At 41.7% G+C, this 19,006-nt stretch overlaps 2 protein-coding genes across 20 annotated transcripts in view; one reads left to right on the top strand and one right to left on the bottom strand.

Annotated features, from left to right (window-relative positions):
- Positions 1–4,894, top strand: part of NSUN7 (NOP2/Sun RNA methyltransferase family member 7) — a 53,714-nt gene extending 48,820 nt beyond the window's left edge. For both annotated transcript variants that reach the window (XM_043572798.1, XM_043572799.1), the window contains exons 11-12: positions 2,320–2,443; positions 3,277–4,894. In XM_043572798.1, the coding sequence (XP_043428733.1) occupies positions 2,320–2,443; positions 3,277–3,915 (763 nt within the window). In that variant the 3' untranslated portion in view covers positions 3,916–4,894. The remainder of the gene's footprint in view (positions 1–2,319; positions 2,444–3,276) is intronic.
- Positions 4,895–9,175: 4,281 nt separating this feature from the next.
- Positions 9,176–19,006, bottom strand: part of APBB2 (amyloid beta precursor protein binding family B member 2) — a 381,239-nt gene continuing 371,408 nt past the window's right edge. For all 18 annotated transcript variants that reach the window (XM_043572792.1, XM_043572780.1, XM_043572783.1 and 15 more), the window contains 3 exons: positions 16,893–17,008; positions 15,035–15,214; positions 9,176–10,460 (listed from right to left, as the gene is read on the bottom strand). In XM_043572792.1, the coding sequence (XP_043428727.1) occupies positions 10,293–10,460; positions 15,035–15,214; positions 16,893–17,008 (464 nt within the window). In that variant the 3' untranslated portion in view covers positions 9,176–10,292. The remainder of the gene's footprint in view (positions 10,461–15,034; positions 15,215–16,892; positions 17,009–19,006) is intronic.

Below are 19,006 nucleotides of genomic sequence, written 5' to 3'. Positions count from 1 at the left end.
TCCACGAGACTGGATATGAACTTCCTTTATTATTCAGAGAAATGGCCTGTAACCTGGAGTTTAGAAATAAATTTGTTATGTAGGGGTAATTGTAAGGTAACTTAACCAATCTTTTTTTTTTTTTTTTTTAACGTTTATTTATTTTTGAGACAGAGAGAGACAGAGCATGAACGGGGGAGGGTCAGAGAGAGGGAGACACAGAATCTGAAACAGGCTCCAGGCTCCGAGCTGTCAGCACAGAGCCCGACGCGGGGCTCGAACTCACGAACCGTGAGATCATGACCTGAGCCGAAGTCGGCCGCCCAACCGACTGAGCCACCCAGGCACCCCACTTAACCAATCTTAATTAGGATTATTACCATTAGCAAAGACAGCATATATAGCTAAAATATATCATATTTATTAAACACTAACTGAATACTTACTGTGTACCAGACACTCTTCTAGGTGCTAAGAATATATTAATAAAATTGACAAAATCCCAACCTTCATATTTACATTTTGGAACTAAGTATGTCCAACTTGTTAATAAATCATTATTTTTCATAAGAATTTTTTTACCTTATGTGAACAAATTGTTTTTGATGATTTCTATTTATGTAGAGCACATAAATAAATAGGCCTCAGAAATTCGGTTTGTTGGTTACAAGGTTGGTGAGAGGAGGGACTAGCTCTCTTGCCTTTAGTACCTGCACAGCTATTATACTTCAGCTGAATTCGGCATAAACACTTATTAAGCACCACCTTCTGTGCCACTTTTGGCATGTCATTTGAGGTCACGTGTCTGCCTACATCCTAAGTGACCTCTGCATCCCTTTACTCACCTTATGTCCCAGCCACATGGAAATACTTGCTGCACCCTGAACATTTTTATGATACTTGTGTTTTTGTGTCCTTCTTTCTTTCTTTCTTTCGTTTCCTTCCTTCTTTCTGCCTAGAAATACCTTCTTTACCTTATGGGAAACTTATCCTTCAAGACACAGTACCAGTGGTTCTTCCTCTGTGGAGTCTCCACGTGCGCTATCCTGTGGCCAGAGTTAATTGGGCCTTATTCTGTATTACTACCTCATTTTGTCTCTCCTTGGCTCAGCATTCTTATTGGGTCTTCTTTATATTATTACAAACTGATTAGGGGGCGCCTGGGTGGCTCAGTCAGTTGGGCGTCTGACTTCGGCTCAGGTCATGTTCTCACGGTTCGTGGTTTGAGCCCCACGTCCGGCTCTGTGCTGACAGCTCGGAGCCTGGAGTCTGCTTCGGATTCCGTGTCTCCCTCTCTCTCTGCCCCTCCCCCACTCACGCTCTCTCTCTCTCTCTCTCTCTCTCTCTCTCTCTTTCTCTCAAAAATAAACATTAAAAAAAATTTAATAAACTGATTAGTTTCTCCAACCAAATTGTAAACTATTGAGAATTAATTGATCTTTATATGCCTTGCACATAGTAGGCAAATAGTGAATGAATGAATATAAATTTAAAATGATTTTACATCACTAAGTTCTGTACCTGAAACTAACATTACATTGTATGTTAACTGACTGGAATTTAAATAAAAACTTGAAAAAAATGGTTTTAAAAACTTTCAGAATATATAAAATGATTAATAAGAGTTCCTGATATTTTAACTTACATGGGAAAATATTTATTGCCTTGATTAAATATATTTTAATTGTAAAAGCATGGGAATATAAGAATTATTTATTATTTATTACTATTGAATGAGAAATTAAATAGTAAATATAAAAACCAAAATGTTACCTTACACATAATAGTGATTAGAGACCTTATACCAAGTCTTCTGTTATATGCTTTCTTGAGCACTACATAACTCATCCGTTAATACTCAAAAAGTAGTTGAGAAGAATAATGTAGTGAAAATGACGGGCCATATTTTTATATTGTAATTGTGCAAAAAGTAACCAGAGGAAGGAAGTCATACTTTTTGTATTTTGACATGTGAAAGTAAAGGATTTTTTTCTGTTCCGCCTTTGTGATTACTCTATGTATTTACCGGTTTTGATAGAAGTCTTTTTGTTAACATACTATTGAGTTGGAAAAGAGTTTTTAATTTGTGGAAAGGCTGGTATTCTTGGCATAGTTGTTTAGAGATGGAAGCCTTGGCAAGCATGACAAATTCTGAACATGAAATATTAGAGCTTTTAATTTATAATAATATTATGATGCTTCAGCATTTTAGGCTCATTGGGAATTTTTGTTTAAATGATTAGAAAACGTAACAGAAGAAAAAATGTTGCAATCTAGTGTCTCTCTCGATTGGCAAACGAGCCATTCTAACTATTTCCTGTTTGCTCCTATCTCCTGCAGGCTTAGTCCTCCTGTCCTTCCGCTGTGCTCCTTAAAGGAAATACATTTGTCTACTGATAAGTTTTTCAGAATGGAACCATCTGAAATTACCAATGGTTGTTTTCTTTCTGTTCTAACAAGGGAGGTAAGGGGGAAAATCCCAATCCATGTTATACTTTGTTAAGAATTAAGAAACAACAAAGCCTCATAAAGAGGAACCTAGGAATTTTGTGAACATTTTGTAATGGTGTGTTTGTTTCATAAGTAGCTAAAAGACAGGAGAAAGAATTATTACTGTGTGACACAAAAATCCCTATTTTTTTTAAGTTTATGTTTTTAGTAAACTCTACACCCAACGTGGAGCTCGAACCCACAACCCCGAGATCAAGAGTTGCACATTCTTCCGGCTGAGCCAGCCAGTGCCCCCCAGTCCCTTTTTCTGTCTTTCTATTCCCCCTGAGGGTTCCTCCCTTGCCTGCTCTCCACCCCCACTTCTCCAAGCACTTTGCCACATCTAGTTCATCTTAGCTCACATGGAAAAAATAAGCTCTGTAATTTTTTTTTTCTGTCAGATTTACAAATGGGGAAGTTTTGGGGCACCAGGGTGACTCAGTTAAGCGTCTGCCTTCAGCTCAGATCATGATCTCATGGTTCATGAATTTGAGTCCCACATCGGGCTGTCTGCTGTCTGCAGAGCCTGCTTCAGATCCTCTGTCCCCCTCTCTTTTGCCCCTCCTCTGCTCTCTCTCTCTCAAAAGTAAAAACTTAAAACAACAGCAACAAAAAACAAAACAAATGGGGAAGTGTAAGTCTAAAAAAAAGTCATTGAGGTTTATGGGCTATATTAGGGACTCAAGCCTAAAAACCATTTCTTTTATAGTAATAGATGCACTTTTATTTTTACTGAAACACTGAGAAAATTTGTAATATACACAATAGTTAACTCCTACATTTAGTAACTGCTTCTTTTGATTGTAGCGGGACCCATCTGAGGCAGTGTCTGTGAAAGATGTTTTGGCCCGTGCTGCAGCAAAGGGTCTACTGGATGGAATTGAGCTGGGTAAAGCTTCAAAAAGGGAGAAGAAGAAGAAGAAATCAAAAATACCATTGTCAAAAGCCCCCACCAATGACAGTAATGACATCCAAATGAAAATTGCTGAATTCCTGAATCGAGAAAGTAATGCAAATGCTAATCGGTCAGAGACATTAGCAACAAAAACATCTCTTCCACAGAAAAATACAACTACAGCTGGTTCTTCCTCGCATGTCAGAAAACCCAACAAGCCCACCAGCAATCCTTTAGTGCCTACATTTATGAAGAACACAGCTCAACCCAGACCGTATGAACGGCAGACAAACTTCGTAAGATCTCGCCCAGAAGACAGAGTGATGGCACTGAAACCTGTAGAGATTGTTTTGCCTCCAGTAATGTTGCCATTTTCAGGTTCCCAAGGGATCAAATCTCAGATACCAACTCAACATTTTTACTATCGTTGGGTTGGACCCAAGACTGTCATGCCCAACTACTTTCCCTCACCATCAATATCCAGAAGAGGGGAAAAGCCTAGAGAAAACTTACCTTCCTCCCTACTCAGGCATCCTCGACCATGGCTTTGACCATCTTGTGTTTTTCACAGGGGTCAAGAGCAGTTCATGGTTTTTCAAAGTCTGATATTTCTCTGAGGTTAGCCATCCCTATACAAGATACTCATCCTTTTGGCCACTTAGTATCTTCTAAAGGTGCTATTAACTTCAAGAGAATTAAGACAAGTGAGAAATAACAATGTAGGCACTTCAACAAAAGCAGAATTCCTACATTTCAACAGCTCAGTGCTGATCTGTTCTAGAATGTCCAGCTTAGACTCAGGATCAGCTGTTAGAACTTGTATCCCTCTTGTTAACTTTCAGTCTGGACTCAGGACACCAGTTTTAAGAGAAAGCTGCAACAATTTTTCCTGACGGGAAACACTGTCTGCCTTATAACAGACTTGAGGTGGTTTACTAGAGTGTAGGTACGGAAAAGATGCTGGCCTCTCACACTGACTTTATGTTGCTTTTTCAGTATCCACCTGCAGTTTGACATTTTCAATCGCTGTGGAGGTTGATTTTTTCCTTAAATATCAAAATATTCTTTAAATGGTGGGGGGGGGGGTGTCATGAGTTTTTGTGATGTGATTGAGATTGAGTAGGAAGAACAGGAGGTTCCAAAGTTCCAGGTGTGCATAGTTCAGAAGTACGTTAACAGAGCAAAAACGGTTTCTCATCGAAAGAGCTTCTGGGATCCTGAGCAGACTGAACACAATCAGCTATCCCTTCTGCCAAATATGGTTGTAAAAAAGTGACTGTACACAAATTTCCATCCAAATAGTAATAATTCTGAGGAAGAGGCAAAACTGTTGACTACAAGTGACACCTGTTATTGAAGAAATCCATAAAAATGTCTGATTCTGTTCAAAGATCAGGTGAAATGCTAAAATCTACAAGTCATTTCAAATGGTACACGGTAATCAAACTGGTAAATCATCTCTGACGCACAACTAAAATATATTGTAGCACTATGTTAATTATATTAAAAGTCAATTCATCTTGAATGTATCATCCGTTGCCTACCAAGAATTGGTATGATTGTCATTTTGGGGTCTATTGATTTTTTTTTTTCATCATGGAAACAGAAATTGTTTGACATTTAATCAAGTAAGTTACAACTATGAAACCTATTGTTTAAAAACATGTTCATAGACACAACGTTTGAATATAAAGTTCTATTTTCGGAATCTAGTCGTGTTGAACAGTGTTATGTAAATTCCTAAATGTTCAATTCAGGTGGCATGATTCCAGTAGAGTATTATCTTCTTCAAGATGAATTTTTAGGTCTATTTCAGCCTAATACCCTATCCTTTATTTTCTCACTTGAAGTGAGGCTAAACAAAATGGCGAATTTCATTTTATTGGTAATAAATCTTTATTTTAGCTAAAAATTTACATAGAATGTGTCAACGAAGAAAGGGAACAAGCCTTCGTATACTTGGAAATTTCAATCCTCAAAGATTTCTCAATTATGACTCTCAGCAGGTCCAGAAGTGTTTTAAATGCTCAGCTTATTTTACTGACTGCAAAAATAAAAAACGATAGATTTCTTTGTTCCGAATATGGCGTCTCTCCTCTTGCTCTGGCTTGGAGCACTCCGTGCCCCGAGGGCACTAGTGCAGCTGCAGTGAACTTTGTTGGGTGAAGAGCTGGAGTGTTTTCCAGGGAATCGCTCATTCCCCCTGTGCTCTGCCCCTGCCCCAAGCTGCAAAGGATGCCACTGTCCATGAGTAGCAGGTCTCAGGCCCTTATTTTCTGTGATGTTCTGAAAAGGAAACTCTCATGGTGAAGGAACAGTTCAGGCTGTTTTCTGAGAAGCTTGTGATTCGTGTCGCATCACAATGTAAGCCACTTATTTTCAGTATCTTACCTAACACGCTTGTCACTGTTCTCTTCAGAAATATACGGAGATTCTGAATGGTTCGTTAGGCCTGTAGTTTTCTTCTTTGAGAGTCTTCTGAGAAGGGCGTGATCAATTATTTAAGTACTTTTGTGGAGTAAAAAGGGAAAAATGCTTTGGATAAAGACAACATGAGGGATTGAGTGAAGGAGAATATTGATGACACGGACATTTTCCTTTCTTGAGCTTCTTACAGGGAAGTGCTGCAAAAATCTAAAATAGCTTTGCTGGTATTTAGATTCTCCAATAGCAAATTTTATCTGAAATTACTCACCACTAGTCTAATACCTGAAACCGAAATGAAATTTCGTTCCTTCACAGTAACTGCCTTTAACAGAGTGAAAGAGAAACCATGGGGCGGAAACGCAAGAGGAACCAGAAAAATGGGTACATACTCTACCTTCTGCTTCTCTTCCACGTCTGACAGTTGAACTAGCCCAGATTCAACTGGTTTTTCTGGCTACCTTTGCTTTTGGATTTAGTGCCTGTGCAACTTTATTCTTCATTCTTTGACGTCAGACTCTTAAAGGCTACGAAAGATAGACTTTCTTAACACTAGACTGCTTACCCAGGCCTTGCGTTGGTGACTCAGGATGCCAGCGGTCCTTCCTGGTCACCAGATAAGAGCAGTGTGATGAATTAATTACTCAGAATTTAAAGTTACTTTCTAGTTCTTAACCAGGTGGAAACCTGCACTAGCAAAGCAGAATAATTTGAAAGCAAAATGACTAGCGTGGCGACACTGAACTTGTATTTCCATTCCTGGATCTATAGGACTGAGGTGTCAGATAAATGAGCCAGACGTTTTATGCAGCTAAGTTTATTCTCACAACATATTACATTTAAATGTGTCAAAGTGGTCAACAGCAAACGGGGCCGAAAGCAAAACCAAACGTTCTTTCAGGATAAACAAGCCGCTTTGGGTGGCAGGGAGTGCTCTCACTGATCGGGTGTGAGTGGACTCTCTTCTCTGAAGCTGAAATAAATTGAACTTCATTTTACTGGCTGTATAACACACACGTCATCTGGGTATTAGGTTAAGGAAGCCTGGCAAACTAGAGAGCTAATGGTTTTACTGGCTACATTGTGCTCGTCTCAGAGAGATGTTTTTCATGTTGTTTGTGAAATCTTGAATCTGTGTTGCAATGCTTAATGAAATGCGTGTGTCATACGAGAAAAGGAGGAAAGATTTAGGGCTTTCGAGTAGGTGACCTCGTGTGGAATCACCTTACCAATCTCTACTCCGTCCTGAGATCGGAGTGGCTCTTTGACAAAGTGGCGGTGCCAACAGTTTCTCACCAGGAACGAATTTTAGTGGAGATGGGTCTAATGTCCCCTCATGCAGTCAGACAGACACGAACGAAAAACAGTGGTCCTAATTAGCTACGGGTGGTCTTCTATCCAGGTGAACAGAGGGCTTGTGGGCACGGGTCTGTCGCCTAGAGGAGATGACAGGTGTTGGGAAGGACATAAACACACAGCCCCAAGCGGTGCTTTAGGTTTGCCACAGGCGTGTTGGCTCTTCCCCTTGAGGCCGCCAAGAGGCGCATATATGAGGTGGCCAGTCTGCGTCTATCTAGCTGCTTTTAAAAAATAAAAGGAACTTTAAGCATGTTGCCATTTCTTCTACATAGTCCAATAAAAATGTGTCTACAAATCATTACAAAACCACCTTTTCGGCAACGTATAGTTCACTGAGATTACTTAGGCCTGGATACCTTGTGAGATACTATCCAGTAAAGAGAATACATTAACACGATAATGCAGTATATTTCAGTAAAAATAGAATAAATAAAATAAAAATATCTTAAGCTGTATTTAACAGGTTAATTAAAAAAATGATAAGACATACAAGGCATAGTGAACATGGCTGCCTGTTTACCGAGTCACAGATACAAAGAATGCATAGATAACTGAATGTCACCACAATATCAGGTAAAACACCGGCATCCGCACACAGGAAAATACACACATACTTTCATACATACTTTTTGGCCATGGCAGAAAGTGTCTGAACGTACTGTTTAACATAATCAATTTTACAAAATTAATTGCATTTAGTATGCAAAGCTATTTTCAAAACAAAATATCTGCAGTAAAGTTTTCAATATGTAAAGGCTATCGTTCGTCTTAATGCATCCTATAATTGCATATATAAATCAGTTTGCTACTTAAAGCTAGCTCAGTATTCTTGATCCTGAAAACAAACAAATGTATGCCTTAGAAAATGAACGGTGGGTTCGGGTAGAGATTTCCAATATAAAAGTGGATGACCTGTTCAGAATTTTTATCACACTAAAACCTTTCATTGTGGAGCTCGAGATGAAACATCATCATGATTGAATTTTGCACAGCTTTTCAAAGGGCAGAGTAAGGACTTTCTTAATGCAATAATTTCTTATGATGGCACTGGTTACTTCAGATAGAATAGCATATAGGCTGGTGAGAAGTAGAATTCATTTCTAGAGTGGCATCATTTTGGTCATAACACCAGGGTGCTAGCAAACAGTTCCAGAGTTCTGAGGGAATAGCAGAAGGCCACCTGCTCCATCGTGTTCTCTGGTGGCTAAGTACCATGAGTTAGGAATGTGTCTATCACAAGTAACATCATCTCTGGAAAACCTTGTAAGTTGAACAGGCCGCACAGCGTGTAGAATCCTGTCCTCTACAACACATTTGAGGCACGCTGCAGGAAAACAGTCCTGGACTGAGAGAGGGCGATGGTTTTATGATTAATATCACTGCGTGAGTAATTGGGACATATTTCCCGCCTTCCACAGGGAATTCTAAGATTTCCTGACAATAACTACATATGCCCAGAGTAATTTTGGATAGACTCTTCCTCACCGATGTAAAAGCAGCGTAACTTATAACAGAGTTGGGAAGCGTGGGCTTTTGTCCCGGCTCTCTCACAAACTTTCGAGAGATCTTAGGCAAGGTGATTGAGCCTCTTGGTACTTTATATTTTTATTTCTCAAATGTGTTTAGTACCTTTCCCTACCTTGTAAGGCTCAAATGTGATAAGAATGTGGAAACCATTGACAAGTACACAGCAGTGGGTAAATAAAGTGCTCCTTTTGAAACCGGATGTTCTTAACGCATTAATTTTGACATTAAGAAGCAAATAAGACTAATATTTAGATTGGTCTCCTTAGCAACTTCCTTTTAAAACAACAATGTCAACAAGAGTCTAAATCTGAGTATCTTTGTAAGTACGTGAGAAACGTGAAGCAGGAAACTGCTATTTTGGGGAAACTTGTTAAGCAGTCCGTTGTTGCTATGTTTATTTTGCTCTGATATGAAATTTTTAAATCTTGAAAAAATGGAAAAGATATAAATTTAAAAATATATCTAGTAAAGTCCAACAAATCCCAATATTAAATACATAAATTCAAAAGGTTCAAATTTAATGTAATTTGTTGCCATGGACAATACATGATGGACAGACAGCTTTCTGGGCAAAAAGCATTAGGGTAAGACTGAGCTAGATACAGAATCCTAGTGGGTTTCACTAGGAGGCGGACTAACAAAATAATGTGGTGGTGGAGATCCAAAATATAAATGACATTTCCTCAACTCCAAATTGCATATTGGCTAATTAACAAACTAAGGATAAAAGGCGTACGAGGAAGATTTCATTTTAATGTTTATGTAGAGAATGGCCAGAGTGAACTATAATTCTCTAGCTGCATTGTACAATATAAGGCAGAAGTTTGAAACATGTCCTACCCGAAATGCATTAGGATTTTCTTAAATCTTTCTTGTTTTTAATCATCAGTTTGAAAACCGTCTAGAAAGAAAGGCTCTTTTTTGTTCAATTTTAATTTCTCAAATTTGGTTTGTTTTTCAATTTTCAAGTTTCACTTTTTCCCCAACATCCCACAAAACAGCTGCAGACATGAAATGGTGTCCATGTGTCAAAGGGCTTGTCAAGGAAAGCTGCCGGTTGGTTTCTGTACTGATGCCAACAGCCAATTCTGTCAACCCAAAGGTTCAATTTCATGAAAGACTGCAACAAAAACTCATCATCCTAGTTTTACAGCAATTCAATGGTATCTGGTACGCAGTGGCTACTCCAATGTTGGCAACAGGGCCAAGTGCTGCAGGACTTAAACATTGCTTGTGACAGATCCAGTCAAGAAGACAGTGAAACTAACTCAGGCGTCATTCACTCCAAGGACTCAGCGTTAGTTCACTAGGAGGGGTGTGGCCACATTCTTCTCCGTGTGTGTGAAGTTAATGTTCACGATATTTACAATAAGAAAAAGACCTTCCACTGCTCATGATGTATCTTACTGATAGCAAAAAAAATTAGTCATGCTTCTTTTCATATCACATGATGGTGGCAAGACGAGAGAACATGCTTGTCTAACACTGTTTGGTTAAGGATAAATTCTCTGAAGACAAAGCATCAGCAACTGAATGGAAGGCCAGATAGCAGTTCATCTTCTTTAGTGTAGCTATTCAATCTTCAGGTAAATATTACAGAATCCTGTAGCATATGCAGCTATGGCGTTTCTGTGACAGGGCGTTTCTGTTTCAAAGTGTCAATGAGGGATAAGACCCCTCGTTTTACATTGGTTGTGACTCTTCTGGTCACTGAGTCTGCTGGCGGAGGAGGTGGTCGAACTTTCTGTGAAGGCGGCCTGGCTACCAAGCACTTCTGGTATCGTAACTGAAATAAAACAAAAATGTTTTATGGTCGTTGATGATGTATCATCCTTTCTTGTTTAATTTACCATTTGATGACTTAATGCATCACCAATACATTTACTTGCAAAACTTAACGACCTAGCTCATAAGCATTAATCCAAGAGTTTTTCTTTTTTTCCCCTTTTTAAGAAGTATTTATTTTTATTATTATTTTTTTTAATTTTTTTTTTCAACGTTTTTATTTATTTTTGGGACAGAGAGAGACAGAGCATGAACGGGGGAGGGGCAGAGAGAGAGGGAGACACAGAATCGGAAACAGGCTCCAGGCTCTGAGCCATCAGCCCAGAGCCCGACGCGGGGCTCGAACTTACGGACTGCGAGATCGTGACCTGGCTGAAGTCGGACGCTTAACCGACTGCGCCACCCAGGCGCCCCAAGAAGTATTTATTTTGAGAGAATGTGTGCATGAGAGCGCGGGAGGGGCAGAGAGGGAGAGAGAGAATCCCAAGCAGACTTGCGCTGCCAGTGCAGAGCCCAACGCAGAGCTCCATCTCATGAACCATGAGATCGTGACCTGAGCTGAAATCAAGGGTCGGACACTTGACCAACAGAGCCACCCAGGGGCCCTAAGTTCATTCTGTTTCCTTAATGTGGGTATTTTAAGGGTTCTTATGATCATTAGGCTCAGCAAAAGTGTTGTGGCTTTTGCCATCCTTTTCTTCCACCCATCTCCACCCTCTACTTGTTCTCTTTGTGGCTTGGCTGCAATTAATATGCCAAACAGTCGAAGAGCTAATGAAAAGGAAGAGGATTGGGAGAGACAGTATTAGGGTTTCGTTGGAGACACGTACATCTTCGTACATGAGGTAAGTGCTCATGGCTACCTGGGAGACAACATGGGAGAAAGGGCACAGTTTGAATGTAGGTTCTACCATTTATGGGAACTGTGTGACCCAAGCAAGTTAATCTCTGAGCCTTAGTTTCTTCAGTGTAAAATGGCAGAAGACTGGGATCTTTACAGAGGGTGTTATGATTAGGGAAATACTTGCTGCATTCTGAAAACAGGCCTACCAATGCAGGAGGTGTTCACAAATGTTTGTTCCCCTTCCTGTTTCCTGCTTTAATAAAAAAGGATGATGTATAAAGATTTTAGGATACATTTTATCCGCGAGACTAAATCCTAATGGATTTAAAAATTTTAAGTAATCTCTACACCCCATGTGGGGCTCGAACTCACAACCCCGAGATCGAGAGTCACATGCTCCAACGACTGAGCCAGCCAGGCGCCCCTAAATCCTAATGGATTTTAAAGTATCCATTAGCACTGTTGGCACCATAGATAGTTTCTCTCCTTCCGAAATATAACACAATCCACCTAGTTTTCTATTAATGAAAAGTAATTCTTCAAAATTAGATAAGAAGGTTAAAATTTACAAAGTATGTTTTTTCCTAATCTAAGCACTTTAAAATAATTCCATGGCTGATTTTTAAAAAGCTACTTAAATATTAATAGGTTCTTTGGGACAGTGTGAAACAGGTTGACGTTTCCCCATGGGAAGCATAAACTATCCACAGCAGAACTCCGAGTCACAAAGCCCAAAGGCCACAGAACTAGCCCCTTCAACCCCATCATACGAGAAACGATTTACCAAATCTCCTCTGCGTAAGGCATCTTGCCAGGTCTGCAACGCAACCCAAACCGCACACTTCCAAAGCACAGATTTATAAACGGGCAGGTGTGCAACACGGTACACTGGACCGGAAATCTCTAACGTTAGGCAAGTCCAGTGTGAATCAAAATCGCACCTGATGGGTTTCATTAAGGCTTCCTCTCTCATTCTAAATTTCACCAAAACATCTTCAGCTGGGCCTATGCCACTCAGCTGCAAAATATGCCTAAAAATTAGGTGGATTCAAAAGAATGTGTTTACACTACAGATATTTCAGGTGATAGAAATCCACGTGTAGAGATTTCGGATGGAGAATCATGCAGATTTAATTCAAGAGGAAAGCCATGGAGTTAGAAATGCTGGACTCTGAGCGTAAAGAAGAGGCCGATGTCATCAGCATGACTCATGCTGGACTGGCTGAGCCACTTGAGCTGGCTGCCCTGTTATAATTAAAATTATAAGCACATGAATAAAAATTGTTCCTAAGACAGAAAATAAGTCTGGGAATCAGACAACAAACTGTAACCAGTGATAAAGCTAATTATTTAATTGTCACCAGCATTTAAAATGTACAATTACGGCTGACAGCCATTCATTTTATGACTAAAACCATCTGTTATGATCCCTTTTCAATTTCAGGAAATAACTAAATAGTCATCCTCCATTTTTGCTTGACTGAATGCTTTCATTTTCTATTGTCTCCTTCATCCCATCTCGGGCTCCTGTGCTGGGTCAGAGATTTGTCGTCGTGACTCCTCCACCAGCTCTGTCCCCACCACCCCCACCCTGCCCCTTCACATGCAGGCAGATCTGAATTAGCATCTGGCTCCGCAGTACTTGAGGGGAAAATGCACCTCTGACAAAGGACTGTGGGAAGAAGGATGCCAGATCATGAGCACACAGCACTAGCTCTTACCCTCCCCCTTCCCTCCGTCCCTCTCCATTCAAAGGTGCCTTTTAAGGGAAAAGTCAGCAGACTCCCTTTCCTCGTGACTCATCATTGCCAACTACAGCCTCATCCTTTCCCTTCACTCTTAACCTTAGTGATGTACTGTATGTAGAAAAACAGAGAACTCTCCCAACCTCCATGCCACCTGTCACTCTTGGATTCTTAGCATCTGACTAGTCTCAAAGTCACTGCGACCCAATCAGGAGGCTAAACCCCAACCCCAGGTTCTTAATCTACCACCAAGACCTCGCCCCAACTCTTCATATGACCCTCATTTCAATCCACCTTCACCAGCTCATTTCCCTCAGCCGAAAAAATGTGCAAATCTCCCCCCGCCCCGCCCATCAAAAAACAAGCAGCAAACCCCCTTACTGTTGCGCTACCCCTTTCCTGTCAGACTTTGGTCTATTTTAAGGCCTCCACTTCTTTTTCCTCCAGGTCACTTTTCAGTCTAGTGTGGTCTGATACTTCTAGTTAGAGCATCTTTTACACTGCAACAGAATTTTGGCTTATGTGTCTCCTCATATACTTAAGCTCTGTAATGTAAGGCTCATCTCTCAGCCCTATTGGAACTTCCCAGAGTCCAGCCCACAAATGGTGGATTGAATTAAATGAAGAACAGGTGCTTCAAGTTCACCATTCCTCATCCCCAGCCAGGCAATTCTCTACAACATCCCAAGTCATCTACTCCTGCTTGTTCTCCTGGTTTAGACCCTCTGACACCCTCATGTGACCAGTAAAATGGCTTCTTGGCTGATCTCTCCACCTCAACCTTATCCTCTCAACCCATCCTCTACCTTTGGTGGGTTTTGTTTTTGTTTTGAGTTTGCTTTTAAAACCTAATACCAATTCATCTCTCTTGCTTCATAATCTTTGCTGAAGATAAATAAACACGTTGCCATGATATCACAGGCTTTTTATCATACAGACCTGACCTCCTTTACTTGACTCCAGCAACCGAACCTGCTGTTGCTAAGAATCACCATCCACCTCAGGTTTTGGTGCCTACATTCATACTGTTCCCTCAAATTTTCTAGAACTTTTTCAGCGTCCAGCACAATAGGTGCTCAAAGGATATTTGCAGAATGAATGATGTGGTGTTTTTGTTTGATATCATATACATGGTGCAAAGAGAACTGGCTGTGTCACCTCAAAAACTCGGGGTTGCGGGGCGCCTACTTGGCTCAGTCGGTTGAGCGGCCGACTTCGGCTCAGGTCATGATCTCCCAGTTGGTGTGTTCGAGCCCCGACTGTCTGTGCTGACAGCTCAGAGCCTGGAGCCTACTTTGGATTCTTTGTCTCCCTCTCTCTGTGCCCTTCCCTGCTTGCACTCTTTCTCTCAAAAATAAATAAACATTAAAAAACAAACAAAACCCCCCCCCAAAACTTGGGGTTGAACACAGGCTTTGTCTTGTCAACTCTGTGCCCTGAGGCCCGCTCTTTCTTCTGAGCCTCCGTTCTGTCATAAAGAAAACAGAACAACTACCTTACAAATGGCTGTTTTAAGGATTAAGTTCACAGATATAAATTAAATAAAATATGTAAGAACGGTGGGCTTAAACCAAATATCTGAAATAAAAATCATTCAATGCACTGCAATTTTTTTAAGTACCAAGTTCGTTCTAAATAGCACCAATTCATACATGACCAACATTTCCTGATCACCTATTGAAATTAATTAGAGATCAAGAATTAAGAATTTGTGGTTTTGAAGATCACTGCTTTCAGTGATACTGGAAATCTCCACAGAACGTCGCTCCGCCCAGTCCCGCTTCTTGTAGGCGTCCTGGCCTCTTGAGATGGTAAACCGCTCATCGTGACTGTGTCCACAGGAATGAGGGTGTTATACAGCAAAACATCACTTTAGAGATTAGACATATTTTCCCTTATATTAGTAACTCTGTGCTAATTTACCGCATACGAGACCAGAGCAGTGGTGCGGGAGGTCCAACAGCTCCCTGGTGTGTGACTACTCACCATGCAGGCGGCCTGTACCGCCTCAGACACGTTACCCGCATTAGGCTCGCACCAGAAAACGTGGCACTCGAAACGCTGGTTCCCGGTGTCCATGATGAAGGCAAATGTATGAACATCCTTCCCGACGCCCATGAAGGACAGGAATCGCACGCGGCACTCCACTAAGATTTCCTCTTCATTCTGCAAGACACATTGGTCAGCGCCCACTCTCTCTGTGAAGCCAGGCAAGAGTTATAAAATAAACATATTCATTTCTTAGATCATAGAATCAAGACTGGAGTGGCCGTGTAGAGACACTGGTGTTAAAAATACATAGCTCGACTGGATTTAGAAAGGACTGTTTTCCTAGAAAGGCGAGTTTCTAAATACGTCCGCAGCAGCCATCATTGCTATGTGGGCGTCTCACTGACATTTAATCCCGCTCTGAGCTACACTCTCCGTGGCAGGCGTGTTCTGTTGCTGTCGGTCCTCTAGGCTCCAAGCCTGCGTGTTCACTGTGGGTAGGAACCCTGCCATGTATACTATACTTCTTTGGTTTTGCCCATACAGGGCACCCAGTGGCTCAAAACCCATTTGCCCAAGTGAACTCGCTGGAAACCTCAGAGCAACCAAGAGAAAAGGAGCCATGGGATGGCTTTCCATCCAGTTCTCCTTCCCATGCTAAATACCACGTGGAATCATATTTCTATCTAAAACTGTGTACGAAAGCTGCCAAATCACTTTGTTCCCCACAAACCGGTCCCCATATGGTATCCATATGATGCAGTGTAAAGAAATGTTCGGAATTCATTCTTACGAACACCACATCCTTTGCAACAACCGTATGTAGTTTGTGAATTAGTAAACACATCCAGAATGTTGACTTCTGGATCATTAACATCTTGACTTACTAAATATTCACTCAGGTGCTATGGAATTCCTTAACAGGCAAATGAAACTAGCCTGAGACGCCATGAAGTTTTCTTGGGAGAGACGATGTTTAGGTTGAGATCCCGGTAAATGTTGGGTAGGCAAAGACGTGGAGCACAGAAGTGCTTGTAGATGCTGAGGCAGAAAAGGGTATGACATGTTTCAAGACTTAAGGAAATCCAGCCTGGCAGGCTGGAGAGGCAGGCAGGGTCAGTGAGCATCTTACTCCTAACTCCTTTTGAGAAGGTGAATTGGGCTTGAAGGTGACCTCCTAGTGGACAGAATCAGGAGCAGGCCAACAACCTGCGGTCTTTCCGTGGCAGGTGCTTCACAGTGGTGGAACTGAAAAGCGGTAAAGAGTCTGGAGCAGACTGCCTGGATCAAGTCCTGAGCTTGCCACTTCTAGCTGTTGTGACCACGGGCAGTTATTTAACCTCGCCGTGCCTCAGTTTCATCAACCATAAAATTGGGATAATTTGGTTCGAGGCTAACGCTGGCCTCTCTGGATGACCACCGGCCTCTGCTACTATTGACAGAACAAACCAAAGACCCTCCACGACAGAAGCATCTCCTGTGCCCCAGCTCCAGACAAATAGCCCAGGTAATCCTGAAGCCTGGAGAGCAGCCAAAAAACCACTCCCCGTAATGAGTTACTGCTAGCGTCATAGTTACCTCTGGCAAATGATTTTAATCTCTTGGGCCCATGAGGAAGAAAGAATGGGGAACACCAGGTCAGGAGCTTCTTGGTTCAGAGGAGAGCAAAGTTATGCAGAGATCCAGACACAAAGGACAAAAAATTGTTTTATAAATGCAGGCTATTTTAATTACAAGTAAGCATAACTCCCTGGAGGTGAAGCCTTGGCTATGTGTCTAAGTTTCATGGAAGATTACTGTATCCAGAGTTTCACTGTAACCCAGACAGACCAACTGCATCTACGATCCTTCTTACCTTTTCATTGATGACAGTCACAGTAGCATCGGCCACATTCATGTTCACTGACGGCCAATCCTCCTTGTTAGATGAAGTCATAAGACTTTCTATGGCATTGTTCAGGGTATCCATTCCTGTGGATGGAACAGATAATTGAAAAAGGTCCTAAAGCCACTTATCACTCTCCAATGTGGGCCCAAATCACCCAGTAACAGCTACACCCAAAGTGATCTTTTTTTTTTTTTAATTTTTTTTTTTTTTAACGTTTATTTATTTTTGGGACAGAGAGAGAGCATGAACAGGGGAGGGGCAGAGAGAGAGGGAGACACAGAATCGGAAACAGGCTCCAGGCTCTGAGCCATCAGCCCAGAGCCTGACGCGGGGCTCGAACTCACGGACCGCGAGATCGTGACCTGAGCTGAAGTCGGACGCTTAACCGACTGCGCCACCCAGGCACCCCCCCCCTTTTTTTTTTTTAATAGTTCCAGGAGACATTCTATTTGAGCATTTCATTGCTTGGGGAGGGGGGGGAAGCCAGCTTTTTCAATAGAAAGGAGGGTCATGAGAGCCTCCAGAGATGTGCAGTGTGTGATGTCCTGTCTAACTGGACCATGGTACTACTTTCTCTCCAAAGATTCCCCAGCCCCAAGTATATAAATAACACTGAAGCAAATGCTACCTTTTCCTAAGCAAGGAGGCTGGGAAAAAGGAACTGAACAGAAGCCAGCAACTGCCAGAATACTCCGATCTTCCTCCACCTTGCTCTGCTACTTGAACAAGGCCAAGTTTGGAAGGCCCTGTACGTGAATAGAATGCACTATACCAGGGGGCCCTTTCGCTGAGTGTTCCCACACCCGTTTTTTTGTGGCAGTGTGAGGGGGTAGGTCAGATAACAACTTTATTGAGATATAATTCATCTATAATTCACTCAAAGTGTACAATGCACTACTTTTTAGTAAATTCACAGAGGTGTGTAATCATCACCACAATGAATTTTAGAACATGTTCATTTCCTCAAAAAGGAACCCTGTACATTTTTGGGGTCACCATCCATTTCTTTCCAGCCCCCTTGTTCTAGGCAATTACTGACTTAATTTAATTTCTATCCCAAGAGATTTGTCTCTTCTGGACATTTCATATACATGGAATCACACAGTATGTGTGATTTGTAACTGGCTTCTTTCATTTAGCATATGGTCTTCGTGGTTCATCCATGTTGTAGCATTTATCAGTACTTCATTCCTTTTTTTAATTTTTTTTTTAGTACTTCATTCCTTCTTTTTTTTTAAATTTTTTTTTTTTAGTACTTCAGTCCTTATTTATTTATTTATTTATTTATTTATTTATTTATTTATTTATTTTTAGTACTTCATTCCTTTTTACTGCCAAATAAAATTCCACTGTATGGCAGCATCACATCTCATGAATCCATTTGTTAGTTGAGGGACATTTGTTTCTACTTTGTGACTATTACGAATGCTGCTACTGTGAATGTGTGTGTGGACAGATGTTTTCATTTTACTTGGGTATGTGCCCAGGAGCAGAACTGCTGAGTCAAATGGTAACTCTGTGAACTCTGGAGGAAGTGCCAGACTGTTTTCCCAAGTGGCTGTACCACCTTACTTTCCCCCCCAGCAGTGCATGAGGGTTCAGGTTTCTCCACAGCCTTTTCCGCCCAGGAAAAGGGCACATCTCCCCGCCTCCTTTCAGCTCGGTATGGCTAAGCAACGAAGTTCTGCCCCCGGGGTGGGAGCTGACTGCCGTGTGTGCTGCTCTTGGATCACACCTTGGAAGGAAAAGCATGAGGGCTCCCTCAGCCCTTTCTCCCCGCCCAGGGGCCAACGAGGACTGAAGCAGAGATGGCCCCAGGGATGGAAGGCCCACTTGAGAAGGGCAGAGCCCTGGCTCATGCGTCTCTGGCCTGCTGGGTGCACCAGAACTATGTGTCTGCCTTGTTGAAGTCCTTGTATTCTGGGGACCACACGACGAGCAGCTTATTAGCCCGCCCTCTTTTGCTCTTTTGATTGGGACTGTTCATGTGCTGTGGCTGGTGACAGTGCAAGGGCCTAATTCAAGCCTAGGGCAGAACAGTAGATCGCACCCGTTGGGGAGGGTGGACACCTCCCCCGAGC

This window comes from Prionailurus bengalensis, chromosome B1, assembly GCF_016509475.1.
Source record: "Prionailurus bengalensis isolate Pbe53 chromosome B1, Fcat_Pben_1.1_paternal_pri, whole genome shotgun sequence".
In the NCBI taxonomy this organism is placed as follows: Eukaryota; Metazoa; Chordata; class Mammalia; order Carnivora; family Felidae; genus Prionailurus; species Prionailurus bengalensis.
Note: the sequence above shows the minus strand (reverse complement) of the source record. Positions and strands in the feature narration are given on the sequence as shown.